Source organism: Carassius carassius, chromosome 16 (assembly GCF_963082965.1).
Source record: "Carassius carassius chromosome 16, fCarCar2.1, whole genome shotgun sequence".
Classification (NCBI taxonomy): Eukaryota; Metazoa; Chordata; class Actinopteri; order Cypriniformes; family Cyprinidae; genus Carassius; species Carassius carassius.
Window position 1 is genome coordinate 15648688 of NC_081770.1, and position 24189 is coordinate 15672876.

General features: G+C 37.5%; 2 protein-coding genes, 1 long non-coding RNA gene and 1 pseudogene across 3 annotated transcripts; 3 read left to right on the forward strand and 1 right to left on the reverse strand.

Moving 5' to 3' along the window:
• Positions 1-5064: 5064 nt before the first annotated feature.
• Positions 5065-5861, reverse strand: LOC132160192 (protein N-lysine methyltransferase METTL21A-like; annotated as a pseudogene).
• A 3049-nt stretch (positions 5862-8910) lies between these two features.
• Positions 8911-10447, forward strand: LOC132159689 (SLAM family member 9-like). The gene is made up of 3 exons (XM_059569264.1): positions 8911-9554; positions 9712-10008; positions 10089-10447. Exons 1-3 carry the CDS (start codon positions 9248-9250, stop codon positions 10289-10291), a joined length of 807 nt encoding a protein of 268 aa, XP_059425247.1. The 5' UTR covers positions 8911-9247; the 3' UTR covers positions 10292-10447.
• Positions 10448-14880: 4433 nt separating this feature from the next.
• On the forward strand, positions 14881-16078 carry LOC132159690 (transmembrane and immunoglobulin domain-containing protein 1-like). The gene is made up of 3 exons (XM_059569265.1): positions 14881-15070; positions 15148-15462; positions 15645-16078. Exons 1-3 carry the CDS (start codon positions 14971-14973, stop codon positions 15968-15970), a joined length of 741 nt encoding a protein of 246 aa, XP_059425248.1. The 5' UTR covers positions 14881-14970; the 3' UTR covers positions 15971-16078.
• Positions 16079-17008: 930 nt separating this feature from the next.
• Positions 17009-18189, forward strand: LOC132159691 (uncharacterized). The gene is made up of 3 exons (XR_009437896.1): positions 17009-17083; positions 17398-17727; positions 17995-18189. It is a non-coding gene; the product is annotated as an uncharacterized LOC132159691 (long non-coding RNA).
• The last annotated feature ends 6000 nt before the right edge of the window (positions 18190-24189 follow it).

Consider the following 24189-nt stretch of genomic DNA (forward strand, 5'->3'; position numbering starts at 1 on the left):
ATAATAATAATAATAAATACAATGGGGACCAGAAATTATTTGGTTACCCACATTCTTCAAAGAATATTCTTTTATGTTCAACAGAAGAAAGAAATTATTAAGGTTTGGAACGACTTTTGGATTAGTTTTTTGGTGAACTATCCCTTTAAGTCAGACAGTCCACCAAGAGCAACTGAATTATTCTCTGCAAACTGCACGTTCATTATTAGTTACAGGACAGACCCATTGATAACTTTCCCATTCAGTCCTACATCTGGAGAGCCTTGCCTTGTGTTGTTCAAAGGGCAGATGTGAGCTCCTAGATTTTTGAAACCGTGCAGGTTTGCCTCATGCTGCTCTCACGTGAAAGCCCTTTAAAGGATTAGTTCACCCAAAAATGAAAATTAAGCTGCGTTAACTCGCCCCAAGGCATCCTAGGTGTATATTACTTTTTTCTTTCAGATGAATTCAGTCTGAGTTATATATACAATTCGTCTTTGACCTTTCAAGCTCTATCACTGCAGTCAGCGGGTGCTGCAGTGCTTCAGTCCAAAAGAAGTTTAATAAAAAGCACCCTTCCATAAAAAAAGTGTCTCACACCAGGGGGTGAACAAAGGCTTCCTGTAGCAACTCAAAGTGTTTTTATAAGAAAATATACATATTCGAAATGTTATAATCACTTTGACCTATTATGCGCCAACAGTTGACACAGAAGCAGCTCCGAGCGGATGACGTATGAGGTCAGCGCTGCGCATGTTCTGGTGAGAAAACCAATATTTGTTTACAGGATTAAAAGAAGCAAAGTTTTATTTGAGTATTTTATACTTTTATATCGAAAACCGATATTCTTCTTTACAAATCCTGGTTTTGCGCTTCTAATTAGTGACCATTGTTTTGTTTGGATCTCTCCGCTGCGCTTCCACGTGCTTCATTTCTGAGAAGCACATGTGCAGAGCTGACCTCATTTGTCATTCCCCCAGAACTGCTTCATTTACATCTGTGAGTTCAAGCTAGATTCAAGTGATTATTATGTTTTAAATATGGTTATTTTTCCTACAAAAACGCATCGAGTTGCCACAGGAGGCCTTCGTTCACCACCGGAGCCGTGTGAGACACTTTTTTTTATGGAAAGAGGCTTTTTATTAAACTTCTTTTGGACTGAACAATGCAACAACTTCAATGAAACAGCTTGAAAGATCAAAGAATTTTTTTTATATAACTCTGACTGGATTCATCTTAAAGAAAAAAGTCATATACACCTAGGATGCCTTTGGGGTGAGTAGAACGCAGCCTAATTTTCATCTTTGGATGAACTAACCCTTTAATATTGCGCATTCTAGAGACACCGCGCTATGAAAACAAAGACGCCAAAATGCAATCAGGCGCAAATGAGCTTCTCTAATACCTCATTTGAAATTGATTTCATTATAATTTCCTTAAAATACAGGACAAACTGCAAATCAATACGGGACATATCATTTTACCTTTAAATACAGGACAATTCTGTATTTTAAGGGACGGGTGGCAACCCTACCATGAAACAAAATCCAGCTGGGCCAATTGGTAGCCGCCAATTTTGTATGCTCTACAAAAGCTATTTTATAACAAAAATGAAACGTAAAATGCATGGGACTTCTCATTAGATTCGATTCAATTCATTAAAACAAACTATTCGGACTAATAATTTGCTAAATGAATCAGACTTCCCAACACCAACTAATGAAGAAACAAAACTGTTAGTATATCAATCTATTAATTCATGAATCAAACCTTTTAAAAATAGGCCACATTTTAAAATAGTAAAATTTTCTCCAAATGAATAATACGTAAGCTCATGGAAAGCCAGCATTCCCTCACACACTGTAAAGGCCTGTTTTCTGACATCTTTACAGCAGGCCGCATATTGCTCCTAAGACCATAAAATTTACGATGGACATTGATAAAGCAAATAATAAATAATGTGAGGTGACATAGGCGCACTTCCTTGAGTTGTTTTAAAGGAGATGAAGCGTGTGTTTGACCTTAGCACAAGGCGTCCACACGCTCTGTTATTAAAACAAATTCCCTGAATATAAGTTGACACAAGTACTACATCAAAAATCATTTTAACATAACTTAATTAATCAAGCTATTCTAAACTTCATGTAGGCCATTTTGGGAAAACTTTGTATAAACAATTTGATTAAGTCCGAATGGATTTCATCCCATATTAGACATTTGTTCCCAAACATTATGATTCAGGAATAGGGTGAACTCCTCTTTTTGGCATAAAGCATTTTGTATTGCATTGATTTTCCATTCTTCAATCGTTCCAGTGTTCTTTGAAAGAGTGTGCCAGAGTGTTTTATTTATTTTGGTATCTGGGTGTGGTGTTCAATGCGATTTCATAACCTTGGATTGCAGTCTGTGAACTGTGTAGTTGTGGTTTTTGAGTGTCAATGACTGTTTATGGTGTTGCCACTTCATTTAAAGCCACAGAGGAAAGAACAACTGTTGGACAACTAGCTTGAGGGAGCTGCAGAGAAATTCAGTGAAAAGACTTTCCTGGCAGTTTTTAGTATCTAAAGAGCACCTTTGAGATTTTAAACCATGCGTTATGTCAATTTTAGATTTAAAGTGCACTCAAGGCATAAACTGTTTCAAGAAACCTACTTAAAGACCATTTTTATGCCAATGTTAGGCCATTTTGTTAAAATGTTTTATGCACTACAACATAGTAGCAATGAATGATTCACTGATGTTCCCTTTGAACCAATTCTTCAACCAAAACGATTCACATCAACTTGATTTTTCAGTTATGTTCTTAATATCACCATTAACAAAGTCGCAAACCTGACACATTCTTTTTTGCAATTTGTAACTATTTTACGTTTTGGCGAATTAGTGGTTAATTCATATGAATTCGTGACATAAAGGCTTAGGGTTGGAGCTTGATGTTTGCAAGTTGATAACTAGTACAAAATAGTGATGTTTTACCATGACATTGGGTTAGAAACCCGCTCTATCATCAATCAAATTACTAAATCATCTCCTTATTAAAGAGTTAAACTATATCATGCCATTGGGTTGGAAAACCTGCAAAATTTTATTGTCAAATTACTAAAGAGTTAATAATTAAAAATAAAAGAATTTTAAAAATAAATACTTTTTTTATATTAGCTATTTATTATTAGCCTATTGTATTATTAGCCTATAAACACAACACATGGAACAGAATCTGACGCCTATATATAATATATTATATTTTATCAAGGGTTGAAATCAAACCGACTGTAACCGACTATATTTCGTAAGGACTCAATATAATAAAATGCATTTTCCACTGTCAAGGGCTGTAAAATGCAACAGAGTAGATGTTTCACGAAAGATTTTTATCAGGAGTGAAAGGTCACATCCATGTGTTCAAGACAGGCGTTTACTGTAATCACAGTGATCATTTAGCAAAAAGTGAGTCACAATACCAGGATGACTTTCGGTTTTGACCAGTTAGGGCAAAGTGTTCTGATGTCACTGTCGTTAGAGAACGGCTCCTGCAGTAAAGGGGCTGAAAAGATGTGATGTCACAGAAAACAATAAAAGGCTGTGTGTGTGCTGTTTTTAGCCTGTTCAGTGTTCACAACTGTCTTTGGGAGTAGATCTGAAAATTCGTTTACACAATTAAACTGCGGCAGTGTTTTGAACTAAAGCGAATTATGACGCTTTACAAAATATTTCAAATTTACGGCTGAAAGAAACTTCAAAGGATGTTCTCTGCCATATCGGCGGATCTTCAGAAATCATTTAACAGCAGACAACAAGGGTTTAAAAGCCTGTTAAAAGCTCAACAAATATCATAGTGTCTTCTTTATTGACGGCGCTCAGGTGGAGCTGTCACATCTGCCACACAGCGGACTTCCTCTGCAAACAAATACACACACACTCACTTAAATTCGATATGGCTTAATGCAGCATGGGCTGGAGCGCATTAAAACATCCTTCTTTTGTGTCGCTTTTAACAGGTGATGTGCTTTAACGACATTCTAGTAACATCAGGGACGATGTCAAGCTGCTTCGTGTTTGGTCCAGTAATGACTTAGCAAGAAAAACACATCATTATATGAATCACAGCATGAGTCTCCAGGTGTGCAGCAATATGTAGGAAACATAAAAGACACCTGCAAATACACGCTATCCTCAAATTAAAAACGTCTCTAATTATTGATTAGTTCGAACTGGAAGAGTCTTTGCTGGAGTTTTTGATTGGTTTGACAGGATGTGGGCTATCTGTTATAAAACTGGAGACATGTTTATCCAAGATAAGGGTCATTTTGATAAGTATCTGGGGTTTAATGCTTAAAAGTTTAGATAACATAAATCCAGATTTGGCCTTCTAAATCCTAATACATCAAAACAAATTACTGTGGAGAGTTCACATGTTCACAAACATTTTTAAGTCTAACATCTTTTAACAACTATACACACACAATAATATATATATATATATTTACATTTATGCATTTAGCAGACTTTTAAAAAGCAACTTACAGTGCATTTATGCTTTTTCATTTCTTTTCTTTTCTTTTTTTTTTACCATTATGTGTCTTCCCTGGGAATTAAACCCGCAACCTTTTGCCCTGTAATGCAACGCTCTACCACTGAGCCACAGAAACACATATTTACATATAGCAATTTATTATAGTAATAATAAAGTAATAATGTATTAATTATATTAATTATAATAAATATATTTTGGCTTGCTTATAGAAATCAACAATTGTTTATAAAACTACTAATAGTAGTAATAATTATCATTATGCATCTCGTTTGCAATCCAAGTACTTGCTTTTAAAAATCAATCAAGTGAAAATGAAATAAAAAGAGATGCTGAAGGCAAACCAGGTGTGTGTTTTTAGCACAAGGCCAGATTATTACTCCACTCCTGTATAACAGCGCCACCTGCTGCCCAAGGAGTGAAGCCAAACAAAACATAAACATTATGGTTCTTTTAAATATTGCCATTGTCATCTTCAATACTTTTTTATAAAGCTTCAAATGCTTTGAGTTAAAAACAAGAACCTCCACCCAAAGTTTCCTCCACACCAACTCTTACAGTTCAGTGTTGATCGTGTTCTTCACGGCTCTGTAAATGTCCCTTTGGGAGTCATAGACTTCTTGCACAGAGAACCTCCGGCGAAGCTCCATCAGGAAGGACTCGTCTCGCTCGCAACGAATCCAGCAGGACAACAACACCACTGTGTTCTCCGAGCTCAGGTGTTCAAGAGCCTGCAGCAGAGTGGGAAACGTCTCCTCCAGGTAAACATCCCAGGATCAAATTAAAGCTGCCTGTGGGATACAGATGTAGATCCTCACCCCAGGGGAGTTCGGATACCTGTGGTCCAGAGGAAAGTTTTCACACACATTGGCAGTCAGAAATTTCAGTGCAGGTGCTCAGTCTGTAATTGTCACACTGGCTCCTGAGAGAAAGGAGTACTAGTGAATAAAATAATTCTGACACAAAAAAAGAGAGAGAGAAATATTCAGGCAGAGCAGCTACAATTCCCACCAAACCTGTGCCGGCTCCAAGCTCAATAACTCCCTTTCCTCTCAGATCCACCTTTCCCATCTCCAGCAACATGCAGAGCACTACCACCTGGAAAATAAACGGGGATTGACTATTCATTTATTATGACAGGAAAAGGTCTGCACATGTGAACAAATCCCATGGGATTCGAACCTGCAATCTTTCTTTAACCAGTCTGAACTAAGCTGAACTTACAGCATCACTCACAGCAGCGACGCCAAATCGGTCTGATCTTGTGATTGGCCAGATTAAATTCAGCTGAAGTCTGCTGAAGTTTTGAAAGCGCAGGAAGTTGATTCTCATCATAGGGCACCAAAGCCATCTTCAGCTGTTAAAATGCATGAAAGGACCACAGGATATCTTGTTAATACACTTTCAATACTTTAATCATAAAATTAAGTTTAATTATAGAATAAAAGTCATATCTGATAGTTTTATTTATGTCGAGCTCTATGTAGTAGACATGTACATATAAATCCACCGAGTTAACAGTTTCTTATTCTGTGACGTTTTAAAATAATTATTTAATTTTTAAATTATTTACTTCTGTCTGTCGACTCGAGACTCACCTGCGTCATCTGATGTTTAGGCATGTAATGTTTTATGGCGGTTTGCCAACCAGCTTTAGGTGCATATACCGCCATATACTAGGATGGAGTGTGGAGCATTGATGTTAAAGGATAAAAACTAAAAAGCTAAAGAAAAAAACCCATAATAATTCTTTAAATCCTGTTAATTTACTCTGTGTCTTTGAGATACTTAAATAGTATGTACGTTTTTGTTTTATATATGATATATGATCACTCATATGTTAGGTTAGGGATTGATAGAGATTCCATTTGATTCACAAGCTCTTAATTTAGTTCTGATCTTGATTCAGTATCGTTTGATTCACATCTGTTCTTATTCTCTTATTCTGATTCCAGTTTCCATACGATTTAATTGGATTAAAATATTTCTCAGAATTTGATGACGGCCATTTATGTACCTTGATTTAGTATTCATATTGGTTATAATCCTGTATTCTTCAAGAGTACTTCTAGATTGACTCAAAAGCTCTAATATTTACAAACAATACATATCTTACAGTTGCTGGTACACACTGATATTCCTTGGATCAAGAGCTGTCACAACTAAAAATATACTGCCAAAAAAAGGTTTAAGTTAAAAAAACGTTAAAGTTACTCAGTGTACCTCTTTAATGTGATTGTGCATTCAGGCAAATAATGGAGTTCCCTGACAAGGATGTGCAAAAAAAGCAATACTGTTTAAACAGTACTATACTAGGAATAACTTCTGTTGTGCAAGTTGTTACCTTGTTTGTCCATGAACAATTTTAGATGAGATAAACTCATGACCATTTCTCACACACTTCCCCTCTGTTTTGTTTCAGATCAGCTGTCAGTGGTTATGGAGGCCATGCAGCCAAGACCAGCTAGGATACTTGTTGACATATTTCTTTTTGTTGCAATATTGTCATGATCTGTGCTTTGATTTGTTGTTATGAATTCAGTTCTATATTTTTTTTAATAAAGCACAATAAATAAGTAATGGATGTATTTAATATTGACAGTGAATACAAAATACACTGTTATAGATGGACTCAGCTCACTTATTTGGAATTTATTAAATTCAATGGCATTCATGTAAAATATTCAAAGATTTTATAAAAATAAATTACAGTAAAATTACTGTAGTATTATTATACTGTAAAAAGGGTAGCACTTTATTTTACAGTCCTGTTCCTCATGTACATACTATGTACTTATTATAGTAATTACAATAACTATGTAATAACTAGGTACTAACCCTGAACCTACCCCTAAACCTAACCCTACCCCATGTAGTTACCTTGTATTACCAGAACTTTCTTAGATAAATACACTGTAAGTATACTATAAGTACATGTTAGTACACGTACTGTAAAATAAAGTGCAACCGTAAAAAGTTACAGTAAGGATATAGTACTGTAAAATTAAGTTACGGTAAGGGTACTTTACTGTAAAATTTAATTGTGGTTAGGCCATCATACTATAAAATAAAATTGCAGTAAGGGCATTATACTGTAAAATGAACTTGTGATAATCTACTGTAAAGGGGTAGCTACAGTAACTTACCGGCAATAATGCTCCCATAAGTTACCGCAAAAATACAATAAAAAGTCTAACAGTGTGAAACATGTCTATAGTTGCATCAATATTTAACAATTTCTGAAGTGAGATCTGATTAATTCCCTTATCAAGTGCTTCTATTTGATCGTTCATGAAAGAACATTCCTAGATGAGCAAAATCTTATTTTGCGTTTACTAAATGAAACAATAAGGCAAATGAAGATGCTGCCAATATTAAATATACAAGAATGCAGTATTTATTACACACTAAATGTTTTCTTTTTCTCTGAAGAGTTTACACAACACATTATTACAGCAACTGTTCGAATTAATCTAATGTGGACCGAATGACTACATTTAAATGACTACATTCATTGAACACAAAATCTAAAATCTAAATTCTAAATACTACATGATTTCTTCTGAGAATTACTGTCAGGCGGACCAAAAAATGGCTGATTAGAACCCATAGGCCTATAACAATAATTCAATATAAAATAAAAGCATGAAAAAATACTGAATGAAGGAAATTTGAGAAAGCGATTTGGTTCCATGATGCAGAAAGTAAAGAAAAAAACAAGCCTGACAAAAACACTGACTACGGCAACACATAGTCAGCAAAATAAATGTGTCAAAGCCACTTCCTTATGGCATGAGCTCTATATGTGTACTGTAATGGTGAGAATTGGAGCTTAAAATAAAGGGTGATTCTTTGTCTTATCTGCTTGTTGTTTATCAAGGGGCTGAATGGAGTCAGTTTGAAATGATCATCAGGAACTGAAGGTTGTTTGTTTGAACAGTAGATTGTTGAAGGGTTTCCTGGAGATACTAACAAATTAACTCAAATACTAACACATTTAACTATATGTAAAGAATCTGCATCAGTAAGATAATGACAGCATGACCTTATCTTTTGTAGTCCAAATAGTTACTATAGCAACAGAGATAATCAGCAGAGATAAATGTGTCAAAGTAAGAGAGTTCCTTTAATTGCATGAGCGCAATTTTTCTGTGTGTCGTTTTTGAGTGAAAGACTAATTTAGCATAGTTTATTTTACTTTAATATGTCATATTTTGCAGCTTCCATCTTCCCATTCCTGTCATTATCAGACTTTTCAAATGGTTCATCATCATCAAGATTAATGTAACACGTGACTATTGAGGAACAGACAGACATGTAACCACACGAAGACAACTTGAGTAGTTCTTTGGACTGAAAGACAGAACAGTTTCATTTTAGACTTGCTCCATTATCTCATACGGTTGAAAAAATGATCTGCATACTTATTTTCTTCTGTTTATGGCATCTGATTGGTGAGTTAAACATGTTTTTATCTCATCAGGTTACATAAAGTCAGATTAACAAAAATTTTGTCAACTTTAAATTGCTCCAAACCTGTTTGTCTTTCTTCTGTGGAAACTCAAAAGACATTTTTGTGTGAATGCAGTGCACTGGATCTTTTGGGTTCCACATATTGAATAAAGTCGAACAGGTCTGGATCAACAGGGTGAGCAAATAGTGACAAAACATTCATTTGTGCGTGAACCGTTTTTTAAATCTGGGTATTTTGGTTTGCTTGGTTCAGTAACAGACAGAATGAAGATGTCCGTGATGGAGGGAGATGCTGTTACTCTTCACACTGATGTTACTGATATACCCAGACAAACTTTAAATTACATACAGTGGAGGTTTGGACCTGAAAAAAACAAACAAACATTTATAGTCATTCAGTTTAATAAGGGGGCACCTGTTATTAATTATTTTAATGCAGAGATATTCAGAAACAGATTACAGATCGACAATCAAACTGGATCTCTGACCATCAGGAACATCAGAACAACAGACTCTGGACTTTATCAACTGATAAAATACAAACCTTTCTACTTCAATGTTATGGTCTATGGTAAGTGTTTCAACTGAATGCATATTTATACATTTTTTTTCTTTTGAAAGCTCGTGATAAAAGGCCTTAAAAAGCTGAAAATAAAAGACAATAATAATATTCACCCTCTTGTAATAACATTTATACTTTTGACTTATTTTTTATATATATTTTCCAGCTCGTCTGCCCATTCCTGACATTACTAGGGACTCTTCAAACTGTTCATCATCAGGATCATTAGGTCAGAATTGTTCACTGTTGTGTTCAGTTGTGAATGTGAGCGCTGTGACTCTCTCCTGGTACAAAGGAAACAGTTTATTGTCCAGCATCAGTGTGTCTGATCTCAGCATCAGTCTGTCTCTACCTCTGGAGGTGGATTATCAGGAGAACAACACCTACAGCTGTGTGATCAACAATCCCATCACAAACCAGACCACACATCTGGACATCAGTGAACTCTGCCACACATGTGCAGGTACAGTACGTCAACATCATGTTGTTGGTGAGTTTGTCATAATTTGTTGCAGCTTCTTATTAAAACCTCTTTTTTTTCAGACTCTGTTCACTGTTGCGGCTTCACTGAAGTTGTGATTCGATTGGTCAGCTCTGCTGTGGTGGGCTTGGCTATTATTGCCATAGTGGTGTATGACTTAAAATCCAGAAGAGCTAAGATCCTGAATGATGGTCATGAAAATCCTGGAAATAGAGAATTTAACAGTCACTGGACAGGAAATGAATACAATCTTGATGAAATTTGAATATTGATATAATTCAGCTGTAAAATATTTCATTAAATAAGTAAGAACATTTCTCTTGATTACCACTTCAGTTCTGTTGGAACTAAACTCTGCAGGACATCGGCACTCCAGGACCGAATTTGCCTACCTCTGGCTATTCCATGGCAGCTCCTTATAATTCTACAACAATATAAAAAAAATAAATTAAAAAAAAAAAAAATTTTTAAAAACTTGTGTCAACTCTGTTACCATACCATACTTTGTCTTTAAATTGGTAGAATTATCTCCCACAATATTTAAGATACAGGAAATTATGTCACTTTTTCCTCACTGTTAAGATCTGAAGCACTGAAAAGTCTATGTGCTCTCATTAAGAAAATATTTTAATCTAAAAAGTTCCTTTTCAATCGGTCACTCTGAAAGTCACGTCGGTAACCAACGAATTCGGATCTCGCTTATGCCCTGTCCACACGGAGAGGCATTTCGCTGTATACAGATACATTTTGTCTTCGTAAGGTTAAGCTGAAGGTGATGGTCATTCATCCAGCTAGAAATGTCACTCAGACAGGCTGAAATGCGAGCAGCTAGTAGACCTAGTAGCAAAGTAGACCAATCTACTTTGAGTGTAAACAAAATGAGCCAATGCACATTGGGATGCAATTATTGCATCCAGCTGCCGTTGATCACAGTGTGAGCATAAAAAGGCAGCAGATACAATGCAAATTAGCTTTTCAATTGGGGCCCGAGAGACAACATTGTTGTAAAGATGACGGATCATCTTTTTAAAGATGCCATTACCCGTACGTTTCTGGATGCAGTCATTACCTGATGCCGGGTGATAGACACGATCGCTGGGTCACGTGTCTGGGCATTAAACACACTAAGGTGGTGTTAGCGGGTGAGTCATGTTCCCATTGCAGGAAGGTGACCATCTCGGAGCTGGGTTTTCCTCCTGGGTGGCAGAGCTCCATTGCCTCTGCTGCGATCTAGTGTTCTTCCTAGCGGCTGCCAGGTGAGGGCTATTTCCAGCAGTAGATCAGGTTGTTTGAGGTTTACAGTGGTGGCAAACCCCTTGGGGAACCAACCCTCGGGGGAACATTTCTTCTCTAGTGCTTCCCTACCTGTTTAGTTACCAAAGGAACGCGCTGGGCCCTATTCAAAGAGCGTACCAATGGTATTCTTGAGTGCTCCTACCGACGACCAGATGTCGATCACTGCATCGGAGGCAGAGCTCTCTGGAGAGGAAGATTATGCAGTGTTGCTGCCCTCCGGGGTGGTGGTGGGGCCTGAATCGGATCCGGACCCGGGGTGATTGGTTTCTCAGAATGCCTCCGTGCCTTTCTTCCTGGAGGTGCATGAGGAGCTCACCAGCTCATGGACTGCAACTACTGACAGAATCCAATCTGTTGGGTTCTTCTCCCTCACCACACATTTGACAGTGGTACAGCTGGGGGGCAAAGGCACTGAAGGATCTGCACAAGGGTGTCATGATCCAGAACCTGACCTCACGTTCCGAGCGACCCTGGTTCTCAGTGTGGGTTTAGGTAATGGTTGCACAACCCTGCTCCTGGCGATCGACTGTCCTGCAAAGTTCAGCTCCAATCCTAATCAAACACACCTGCCTTTAATTTTTAAGTGAGCCTGAAGACCTTAATTAGTTTCTGCAGGTGTGTTTGATTAGGATTGGAGCTGAACTTTGCCAGACAGTCGATCGCCAGGAGCAGTGTTGAGCACCCCTTGTTTACGCAGTCTGAGAGGTGGTAACAGAAAAGAGAGTTTGTCGTTATCGTTATTATAGTAGGTTTTTGTAACAATGACTGTATTTACATGAACAGCATATTCCCGTCCTAACTGGAACACTAACTGCTTTCATACACGTACTCCGCAGTACATGCGAGCTCATTTACGTAATGTCCGTCAGAAATACTAAGAGGGGAGTAGTATAACAGCCGGCTGTTCGGAATTCAAGCTGGCCGGTTATGTTGTTCAAATATACGGCCCACACGGCCCACACGCTTGACATCTGCAGCAGCAGAACATGCAGACACCTAGGTCTGAAAACAGTTACTGATTAAAAATCAGCTAGCAATTAAAAAAAAAAAAATAATAAAATCACGATAAACTATGTTGTGCAGAAATGCACAGCATTTCCATCCCTGTCCAGACTAGCTAACCGTCACAGATGTAAGCTATAGCATACAGCATTGATTTAAAATCTGGGATCTAAATTCACATGTTGCTGGCATAGATGGTGACAATCTACATAGATGCTTGAAACAACAGTCGACAGCAATATTGCTAAATATGATTTATTAAAGATACTGCAATGTGATAAACATGGAGACAGCGTTAGCCACAATTAGCTATAGCCTGTGGTCATTCCACCGATTCTCCTCACACCACAACTCTATCTCTCTCCTCTGTCCATTTATCCTTCCCCTTAACTCTGCCTGACCCCTCTCTTGCCTAGGCGGCTCATAATTATACGGCAATGGCCCATCGTAAGAGTTGACATTAAACCCTACTGCAACCTTTTCACTGTCTGACTCCATTACGAAGAGAGATGAGATTTAACAGCCGTTGCGTCACTTCCGATCAGAACGTTTTTAACAGCGGAAGTAATTTTACTCACAATTTCTTTTAAAAAACTTTTTTCATGCACATTTATGATTAATTTCTTCAGGCAAATCGAGTTCCCACACTATTTATCTACACGTTCATTCACAGGGATCTTCAACTCGAAAGATGGGCTTTAATGTCCATGTGTTCCCAGACCGGCCTCTTCGACAACATAGTCAAGAGCTTGGCCCAGCGGCTCTCGGCTGCACAGAAGTAGACTGAGGCGGTTCATCACACCCTGCCCCAGCGGGTAGCTCCCTGGCTCCCCTACATACCCCTACATACCCTCTTGGGACCTGTCTCCAGTCCTTAAAACACTACTGCAAGGTCAATTTGAGACCTTTCAGTCAATAAAGCTAAAGTTTCTTTCTTTGAAAACTCTGCTCCAGCTTACACTGACCTCCATCAAGAGGGTAGGGGATCTGGATGCATTTTCGATCTATGAATGTTCATAGACAGCTTGAGTAACAAGATTGTGTTCAGTTTTAACTATTCCTTCGATATTGTTTTCTTTGGGTAAGAATAAGAAGCACTTCTTCTGGTACTTATTGTCGCTGCAATGTGACCCGCAGTTTAGACACAGCCCCTGGTTTCTGCATCTCTCCTTCTACTCTCGAGAAGGGTGAGCTCTGCCTATCTGCATGGATTCTGGATCGAAGCGACGATCAGCTGTCTTCTCCACCATACCTGAGAATTGGTCATGACCTTGAACCGCTCACCCAGACAGCAGTGTGATGATAAAAGCCACTTTGGATTCCTCTGTGGGAAAAGACGAAGGCAGGAGAGCAATGTGAAGAGACCACATATGTGGCAGGGGGGGAGTGGTTTAGCGAAGTCTGCAGCGGGAGAGAGAATCAGGAGACGAGTGGTAAGTGAGTGGTTTGGGCAGCCGGTTGCCCGAGCAACATCGTCAGTGCTTCCGGTCCCTGGACTTGGGCGAAGCCGGTCGGCTTCGCCCAATAAAGAGATTATCATAAAGAGATTTTGCAGCATTTCTGAGACGTTGAGAGCTATTTTAAGTCCTGACTTCTCAAATTCAGAAAGTGAGAAGCCAAATAAAAATACTGACAGCAAAACAGATAATCATCAGAGATAAATGTGTCAAATTAAGAGAGTTCCTTTAATTGCATGAGCACAATTTGTGTGTGAGTGTCGTTTTTGAGTAAAGGACTGCTTTTTTTCTACTGTGAACTTATTTTCCTTGCACTTACAGAATTTGTGACTAATTTAGCATAGTTTATTTTACTTTATTATTTCATATTTTCCAGATTCCATCTTCCCATTCCCAAACCTGTTTGTCTTTCTTCTGTGGAAACTCAAAAGACATTTTTGTAGTGACTTTCACTATATGACTTCATAATATCTTTTTGTTTCCAGAGACAACAGAAAGTCGAACAGGTCTGGATCAGCAGGGTGAGCAAATTATGACAAAAAATTCTTTCATTCTTTCTGTGCATTGATTGTGGTACCCTTGCTGTCTATAGAGGGTCAGGGAGCTCTCGGATTTCATCAAAAATAAGTTATTTCATTCTCCACGATGAACTAAGGTCTTTTGGGTATGGAACGACACGAGGATGAGTAATTAATGACAAAATTTACATTTTTTGGGTGAACCATCCCTTTAATATTAGTTATCTTTTTTATGATAGAAATGTTAAATGACAAACAGCAAAATCCAGTGATGCAAAGTACTCGACTTGTTTTCTGCAATACATTAATAATGTGTTTAGAAACAGTAAAGGACTTTAAAATAAAGAAATTTTCAATAATAATTGATAATCAAATATAGGTTTTCTATCTGAACACTTAAAACTGTTTATGTACTGTATACATACTGTACATCATGCATTTGAAAAAGGGGTGGGGATATTGACTCAGCGGTTATCCAGAAAAATGTAAAATGTCAAACCCTGTCATAGACACTAACATGTGACTTGTCACAGGAAATGACATCAAGCCATTTATAGCCACACGAAGACTGGAGGAGATGATCTCACGGTCCAAAAAGTTCAGCCATTAGACTCAGTATTTACAGTTTTAAGATACTGAAAGCATCAGAAGATTTTTTTTTTTGTACATTAATGACACTTTCTGTTGTGGCTTTTCAGATCGGTGTTTTTATCTCCTACTGTGGAAAAATGTTTCACACATTCATATTCTTCTGTTTGTGGCATCTTGTTGGTAAGTTAAATGTGTTTTATGGCTTCAGGTTTATTTCATTGTTGTTTCATCTTGTTGTCTTGGTGTGTTTTATACAGATGGACTGAAGATCGTGACAGTGACAGAGGGAGATTCTGTCACTCTACACACTGATATCAGGATATCATATTATCCTTATAAGACTTTTATAGACAGGAGGTTTGGACCTAAACTTAATCGGATAGCTTCAGTCATTCAGTATGATGAGGAGACATCTTATATTAGATATTATCATGACGAGATATTCAGAGACAGACTACAGATGGACAATCAAACTGGATCTCTGACCATCAGGAACATCAGAACAACAGACTCTGGACTTTATCAAGTGACGAGTCGATTTAAAAGAGAATCATTCAATGTTACAGTCTACGGTGAGTAGATGAATTTGATATACTCTGGCAATTAATGATTCATCTCTTAAATATTTCACATGTTTAAAGGATATCAGCTGGCCACAGATACTGTTGATAGGCCTTTAAATTAATTTATTTTTCCCTCAGTATTTCTATTTTATATAGTAATTTATTTCCACTTACTCTCTCTTGTTTTCTAGCTCGTCTTCCCATCCCTGTCATCAGCAGATACTCTACATGTTCTTCATCATCAGGATCATCATCAGTGTCTAATTGTTCACTGCTGTGTTCAGTGTTGAATGTGAGCGCTGTGACTCTCTCCTGGTACAAAGGAAACAGTTTATTGTCCAGCATCAGTGTGTCTGATCTCAACAACAGTATATCTCTACCTCTGGAGGTAGAATATCAGGAGAACAACACCTACAGCTGTGTGATCAACAATCATATCAGAAACCAGACCACACATCTGGACATCAGTGAACTCTGTAACACATGTGCAGGTACATCATTGGGGATATTAATATAACCACAAGCATACAACAAATGTTTTTTTTTTCTTTCAGTTGAAATGTATGTTTGTATGTTTATCATACTTTTGGTGCTGGTTCTATTTTTTGTCCCCTGACTACGTTCATTGTTGTGGTTTCACCGAAGCTGTGATTCGATTCGTCATTTCTGCCGTTGTGGGCTTGGGTACTGTTGCAATAGTGGTGTATGACATCAGATGCAGTATAAAGACATCCTCGCGCATGACATGGATCATCATGGAACATTATGCGCACTCGATATTTGTCATATATTGCTCTATAAACAGACTACAATTAAGTATAAAGAGGAGGAAAAAAAGCAGGCTTTGGCAGCTACACATGCCACGATCCACCACTGCCAGATGCAGTTAGAAATTTACTAAAAACAAGCCTATCGCAGGACGGGCACCTCGGGGCATCCCTGGCTACCACGTAGACCCGCCCCTGAGTAAAACTTACTTGTTGCAAGTCATAGTGGTGTTCAATTGGTGAGTGAATTGTTCTTTTGAGTCGGTTCTTTTCAATGAATCAATCGAATGGTTCACAAAGCACTCTTAATGATTCCTTAATTGATCTGAATTATAATGATCCTTATCCAAAAGTCAAACGACTGTAAAAAAAAAATTGTTGCTCAAATGCTAGCAAATTTAACTATATGTAAAGAATTTGTGTTTAGTGAATGTAAAAATATGATTCTGGTTCTCTAGTACAGCAAGCAGTTTAATCTACTGGTTCCTTCTTAAATAACAGATTGCCTACAATCAACTATCAAATAGAGATTGTTACAACATTGAATTTTAAAGATTCTTATTAGTCTAATATGGAAGGCGTTTCTTTTCTTTCTTTCTTTTTCTCGATTGTTTACTCACTCTCTCATCAATCGTTTTGTGCACATAGTAAAAATTCACTGATTTATTCTTTGTATTTTTTTCTGTTTGTAATAGCTTGGAAGGTAAAATGTAGTCCATCTAGAAAGACGTAATAGAACTTTCGCCGCAAAAACCTGATGACCAGACAAGAGTTCCTTCATTCGACTTCCTCATTAATCTCATGCGGTTGATAAAAAAAAATGTTTTTTGCATTTATTTTTTTATGTTTCTGGCATCTGGTTGGTAAGTTAAAAAAGATTCTGCCTTCGTGTTCATTACAGTCAGATGATTTACATTAACTGTTCCTTTCCTCCTAACCTGAATGACTTATTTTCTTCTGTGGAACATCGAAAGAAGTTTGGGTTGTTTTGGACGCAACCGAATTTCAACATATAGACAAAAACAGTTAAAAGAATATTCCAAATGTTTAGTTTTGTGTTTCTTAGCAGACAGGTTTGAAACGACATGAAGCTGAACAGCTTAACAATGAAAGGATTGTAATTTCTGGATGAACTTTGCCTAAAATCTTGCTATTTTGATGTTTGGTTCTTATTTAGATGCAGTGAAGATACTGTCAGTGATGGAGGGAGAGTCTGTCACTCTACACATTAATATACGCAGACAAAATACGTTTTTAGATATATATTTTAAGAATTATATTCACTGGAGTTGGTTTAGACCTGAAGATTCTCACAATGTTAGAATCATTGAACATGATGTGAAGACGGGTGATATTAGATATTATCATGACGAGATATTCAGCGACAGACTACAGATGGACAATCAAACTGGATCTCTGACCATCAGGAACATCAGAACAACAGACTCTGGACTTTATCAAGTGAGGAGTCGATTCTCAGTAGAATCATTCAATGTTACGGTCTATGGTGAGTGATGAATTAAATGTGCCCTTCACAATAAATATACTGAAATCTCTTATATAATATGTTCAAAGAATATTAACTGACACATGTATCTCAGAATATGTATTTCACCCTTATTCTCTCATGTTTTCTAGCTCATCTGTCCATTCCTGTCATTATATTTTGAATTATTAATAGAACAAAACAAAACAAATCAGTGTTGAGGCATTCTGTTTTGATGCGGTTAGTGATTTTGTCATCAATTAGGTTCTCCTTTTTTTTTGTCTTCAGATATGTTCACTGTTAACTGTTGTGGTTTCACCGAAGCTGTGATTCGATTGGTCATCTCTGCTGTGGTGGGCGTGGCTACTGTTGCAATCGTGGTGTATGACATCAGATCCAGAAGAGCGGAGCAGCTAAGCAAAGAGAAAACATGAAAATGGAGATTAAATGTTATTTTGAAAATCTTAAGAAACAAGGAACTTTATTCTTTGTCTGTCCTCCGTCAAACGGATGCGCCGGACTCATAGACAGTAAAAGAAATGGACACAGGGACCCCATTGGAACTCAATTGAGACAAGTGAAGCCCATTTTTAGCAATTTTTAGCACTTCCGTTTCTGACGCACAGACTCAAACTAAGCTTGATGACGTCAGCAACCTGTCTGACAGATGTAAATCTTCTAGTAGCTGTGCGTGAAAACTGCCATCGTTAATCTTGCAGAGATGGCGAGCTTGAGCGGGGAGTTCTTTGGCGTGAGTGAGCAGGAGTAAGTATTCTGATTAATTATTTTGTATAGTATTTTAAAATGTAACGCCAGGGCTTGTATCTATGGGCTTCTCTCTTGACATCTCCCCGATTGCCTGCGAGCTTCTCCTCCTGTCTGTACGGTAATTTCTCTACTGTGCGACAGAGAGTCGAGTGGTTATGACGCAATCGTTAGCCTATTTTTACAAAGACTGTTTCTACGGGGCCATAATATAACATAGAAGGTAATGGAGCCCTTTATACATTGTCGTGTATCTTTAGAAATAAATAATGGACAAATGGAGTCTTTAAACGCCTCAGATGTAAAGTTATTCGCTGTCAAAGTGACGCCAAAATGAATGGGAGTCAATGGGATGCTAACGCAAGTGAAGTTCTGCTACAAGATGGCGGCACGCGGCTGACTTTAACTTCCGGTCGACTTCCTTCCCGCCTGGTCGGACTCGATGAAAGAGACAAAGCGGATAGAAGAAGCAGTGAAATGTAGCAACATCACTGACCTGTTCAGGGCTTCAAGTGCAGGTCAGTTTCAGCAACACAAAAATAATATGAGTAACAGGCTCACAGCATAATAATTCAGTAGTGTATTAGACTTTTTGAACAAATATATTGAACTATGACATTTAGGCACTTTAGAAATTGTGTATTCAATACACTACCAAAGGTTTTGATCAGTGAGATTTTTAATGTTTTCCGAAGACTCTTCTTCTCACCAAGCCTGCATTTATTTGATCCAAAATACAGCAAAAAAATTAAATAAAACAGGAATATTGTGAAATATTTTTATTAAAATGTAATTAATTCTTGTTATTTGCAAGCCAAATTCTCAGCATAATTACTCCAGTCTTTAGTGTCACATGATTCTTCAGAAATCTTTTTAATATTCTGATTTGCTGGTAAAAAAACATTTCTTATTCTTATTGTTATTATTATTATGTTGAAAATTCAACTAATTATGTTTTTTCCAGGTTTCTTTGCTGTCTGTCTTTATCATCACTTTTGATCAATTTAAAGCATCCTTGCTATATATATATATATATATATATATATATATATATATATATATATATATATAGAGGACAGGAAAAGGGAAGTGAAGGTGCAGTGCAAGAGAAAGGCCAAGGCACCAGGCAAAGGATTTAGACCATTTTAGGATTTAGATTTTAGGTTACAACAGCTTGTCACTGGAACAATAGTTTCGCAGTAGCTAGACATTCAAACTGACTGCTGAAGGTCTGGAATCCATGGCAGCTTTCATTTGCCAAGGCCCATCCATGAGGACATTTGACTGATATGTCAAGCAACCAGTCACAGTTCGTTTCATTTCAGCGTCACACGTCGAGGCGTGGAAATGTTGCCACAATAACAACTCTCAGACATATTTTAAAGATTCTATGCCGCAAACTTTAAATATTTCACTTACGCTTGAATATCCAGAGTTTAGTTGACCCTGATAAACGCTCGTCGTCACAGTTTTAAACATGATGGCTTTCTTCTTTTGTGAGGGGGTTTAGCTTCACGGCATCTTTGTATCCGAACAGAACATTAAAAAACGTGACATACACTTCTCCCGGAAGTTCTGTAGTAATCATCCAATCTGATGATGACTTCGACACTCCTGAAGTGTTTCCACTTTTTGTGTCCCATATGCATCAGACGTTTAACCAACGGTTGGTGGGCGTGATGTCTGAGGCTGAGACTACTGGAACAAGACCCTTAAAAGGACATATCTGCTACGGTGTCAAGCTGTTGTACCCAAAAAGTAAAAATGTATTTGCAAACAAAAAGTATTCTCGTAGCTTTGTAAAAATAACAGTTGAACCACTGATGTCACATTGACTATTTTATCGATGCCCTTGTTTCCTTGTTTCCTTTTTTTTGAAAGAAGCCAAAAGAGCGATTACCCATTGAAAAAAATTGCATTAGTAGTCTGAAAAGCGTCAGATTTTAGCGTGTGATTTTAAAAACTAATTTTAGTTTTTCCTTATTTCGCCGTCCTGGATGAGACCGATGACTGTAGTTTTGTCTGTGAACTTCAGGAGCTTGACAGAGAGGTCTTTATAGGTGCAGTCGTTAGTGTTGCGAAGAACCAGACGGAGTTTAATCCTTTTGCAGCTCTTTATTTGGGATAGTCAAACAGACGGGGTCAAACGACAGCAAACTGAGCAATAGGGGCGAGGCAGAGACAGAATCGGGAAATCAGGCAGAAAGTCGAGGCAGGCAGAGAACAATCGATAACGTAAAACAGTCCAGGGTCAAGAGAAGAAAACAAAACACGGGTAATAACGCTCAGAACTGACAGCCGAGGCAAATCAAGATTTTGCAATGAGTGCGTGTGAGAGCAGCTTATATGAGTGTGGAAATGAGGTGCAGGTGTAAGTTTAATTAGTCCCATGTATGAGGCCTTGTAGGAAATGGAGTTCATAGGAAAACTAATATTCGGGCAATGGCTCCCTCTGGTGGTGCAAGGAAGGCGGTACAGGAACCTCCTCTGTATCAGTTAGTGTACAGGGAGAAGAGCAGTAGAGAGAGGGCGCCACCCTGAGGGGCACCAGTGTTGGTAGAGCGGCTTTTTGACATGAATTTCCCAGTCTCACTAGCTGTTGCCTATCTATCCGGAAGCTGGTGATCCACTGACAAATTGATCTAGGGACAGAGAGCTGGATTAGTTTGATCTGGAGGGCTGTTGGAATGATGGTGTTGAAATCCGAATATGTCCACAAACAGGATCCTCAAAAAAAGTCCCTGTTTTGTTTAGATGTTGCAGGAGGAAGTGCAGTCCCATGTTGCATATATTAATATATTACAGTCTCTGTGAGTTTGTCCACATTGGTGGTAGCAGCTTCAGTGGAGTCGAAACAGGCTTTAAATCCCACTCTTTTTAATTGGTCCATCTCTTTACAGTCTTTACTACAGGTTTAGCAGATTTAAGATTTTGCCTGTAGGTTGGTATAAAGATCAGAGATGCCCCAAAGTTGTCCGTGGGACAGAGGGATATGTATCATTTATTGCTGTCTCTTGTGGGACATATTAAAGTCCCAGAGAATGATTAAAACAGAGACTGGGTGTTGTTGCTCTGTCTCTGTGATCTGATCAGTGAGATAAACATTCACGAGAATGAACGAGTGAAACTCTCTCGGCCAATAGAATGGTTTACAGTTAATGAAGAGCACTTCTAGATCGGGACAGTATATATTCTTTAACACAGTTACATCTGAACACCATCTTTCATTGATCTAAAAGCATGTCCTGCCGTCGCGAGTTTGTGTCTGGTATGACGTCATTCAGCCAGGTTTTTGTGAACATAGAGCAGCAGAGAGTGAGAAATCCTTATTTGTCCAGGAGAGCAGAAGAAGTTTGTCCGTTTTGTTGGGTAGAGAGTGGAGATTTGCCAGAGGGATGCTAGACAAAGGCGGTCGAAATCTATGCTTCCTGAGCTTGACAAGCACACCAACTCACTTCCCCCATCTGTGTGTCCTGAAGCGTTAGATCAGCATTTGATCATTTTTATCTTGCTGAGTTTGATTCTGATACAGATGAAGTAAAGATCTGATATTAGATATAATCAAGATGAGATATGCAGAGACAGTCTACAGATGGACAGTCAAACTGGACACAGACTCTGTACTGTATGGACTACAGTTGATCATACTTGTAAAGTCTTTGTCTGTACTATTTAACGTTACTGTCTTGAATTTAGGGCTTGAATTTAATGTTTACATTGATTCATGTTCTGCCTCTCCTAAAAAATCAACAACAGGTCACATACACTATTTATAGATCTTCAATTACTTAGAATATAATTTTTTAAATAATTATCATAAGGTTAAGTGTTTTTACCCTTTCAACATTGTAATAAACTCAAATTGAATCTTAAAAAGTTTAAATTAAGTGAGCTCTCATTTTCCAGCTTCTCTGCCCATACCTGTCATTATCAGAAGCTCTTCTCAATGTCCTTCTTCATCCTCATCATCAGGATCATTAGGTCAGAATTGTTCACTGCTGTGTTCAGTGTTGAATGTGAGCGCTGTGACTCTCTCCTGGTACGAAGGAAACAGTTTATTGTCCAGCATCAGTGTGTCTGATCTCAACAACAGTATATCTCTAAATCTGGAGGTGGAATATCAGGATAACAACACCTACAGCTGTAGAGTAAACAATTCCATTAGTGACCAGTCTACACATCTCAACATCACTGAACATTGTCAACCATGTCCAGGTATGGCATACTGTAGATTATATGAATAGAAATACCACAAACATATTGGTGCAGGTTCTTAATAAAATGTCTCTCTCCTCAGACTCTGTTCACTGTTGCGGTTTTACTGAAACTGTGATTCGATTGGTCCTCTCTGGTGTGGTGGGCGTGGCTACTGTTATCATGGTGGTTTATGATATCAGATTCAGAAGAGCTGAAAAGAAGCGAAAAACATAACAATCAATCAGTCACTGAATGCTGGCTTTGAAAAACAGGAAATTGAGAATTTGAATTTCTTTTTATTTTTTTATTTTTTGCTTAAAGTTGTTTAAAAAATGACAGTACATATTGTTTGCAAGCTGGTGATGTATGAATTGTGACTGAATTGTTGTTTTGACTCAGTTATTTTTAATGAATAGGCCTAAGTCCCAATGATTTCCATACCAAAGAGGTCTGCATCAAGACGATTCTTATCCAATAACCAAAAAAAAAAAAAAACACTTTAAGAAAAAAAAAAAAGTAAGAGAAAAGCCATTGAAATTGTCACCCAGATATTGATGATGAAGTTAACTTTTGCATAGAAATGTATGTGTTTTCTTTAATCTTATAGATGATATTGCGGTAACACTTTACATTAATGTTTATAAAGGTGTTATTAAATAACTTGTAGCTCACTTACAAATGCATTATAAATCGTTGATAAGCAGTTATAAATGCATGAGTAAAAGGGTGATTTTAATGCAATACCTGCCAAAAAGTGAACCATTATTAACTCACATGTTATAATTGCTTAACAAATATATTTAAAAATACTTATTTCACTAAAAACCAGATTCCTTATTTTCTTTATGATGCAGATGAATTTAACCTGCAGATACAAATGCATAAAGAACAGATACTCACAAGAAATATTTATGTAGCCTACTGTAACAAATTATTTTGACTTCGTTAAATTACACCACTGGTTATGCCTTCTTTCTTTGCATGAACATTTGGGTGGTGTTATGCAAATCTTCCCACAAAGTGACATAGACATATGGGGGTGTGTTAGAACAAGGTGTTTTAGGGGTGTGTGGTTTACTCTTAACTTTTATAAAGAATATCTCTTTGAATTTGAAACTTTGCAACTTTAGGTATCTTCTCTATTTATGAACAGCTTGTAACACTCCAAAGAAAAAATTAAACTTGAAATGTCATCATATAAACCATTTAAGATTTTTAAATAAAAAACATAATTCAGAAGGAATAGGTACTTTTTGTCCTGTTTTGACTCCCTCATCAGAATGCTCTGTTTGAACAGGCATGGAGGATTGTAGAATTGGAAGTTATTGCTCACTGCTATGATTGGCTTAACAGTGATTGGCTTAACACTGACAGTCTACGTCCTTCACAGTTAGACACTGCTGTCATTTAGTTTCAATCTTTCTGAAAATCCCATGTCGAAATGTGACTCGTTTGTAAACGAATCTGCGATGAAATGAAGTGAACAGAGTACTGGGATCAGAAGGAAGGCAACACTGTAAA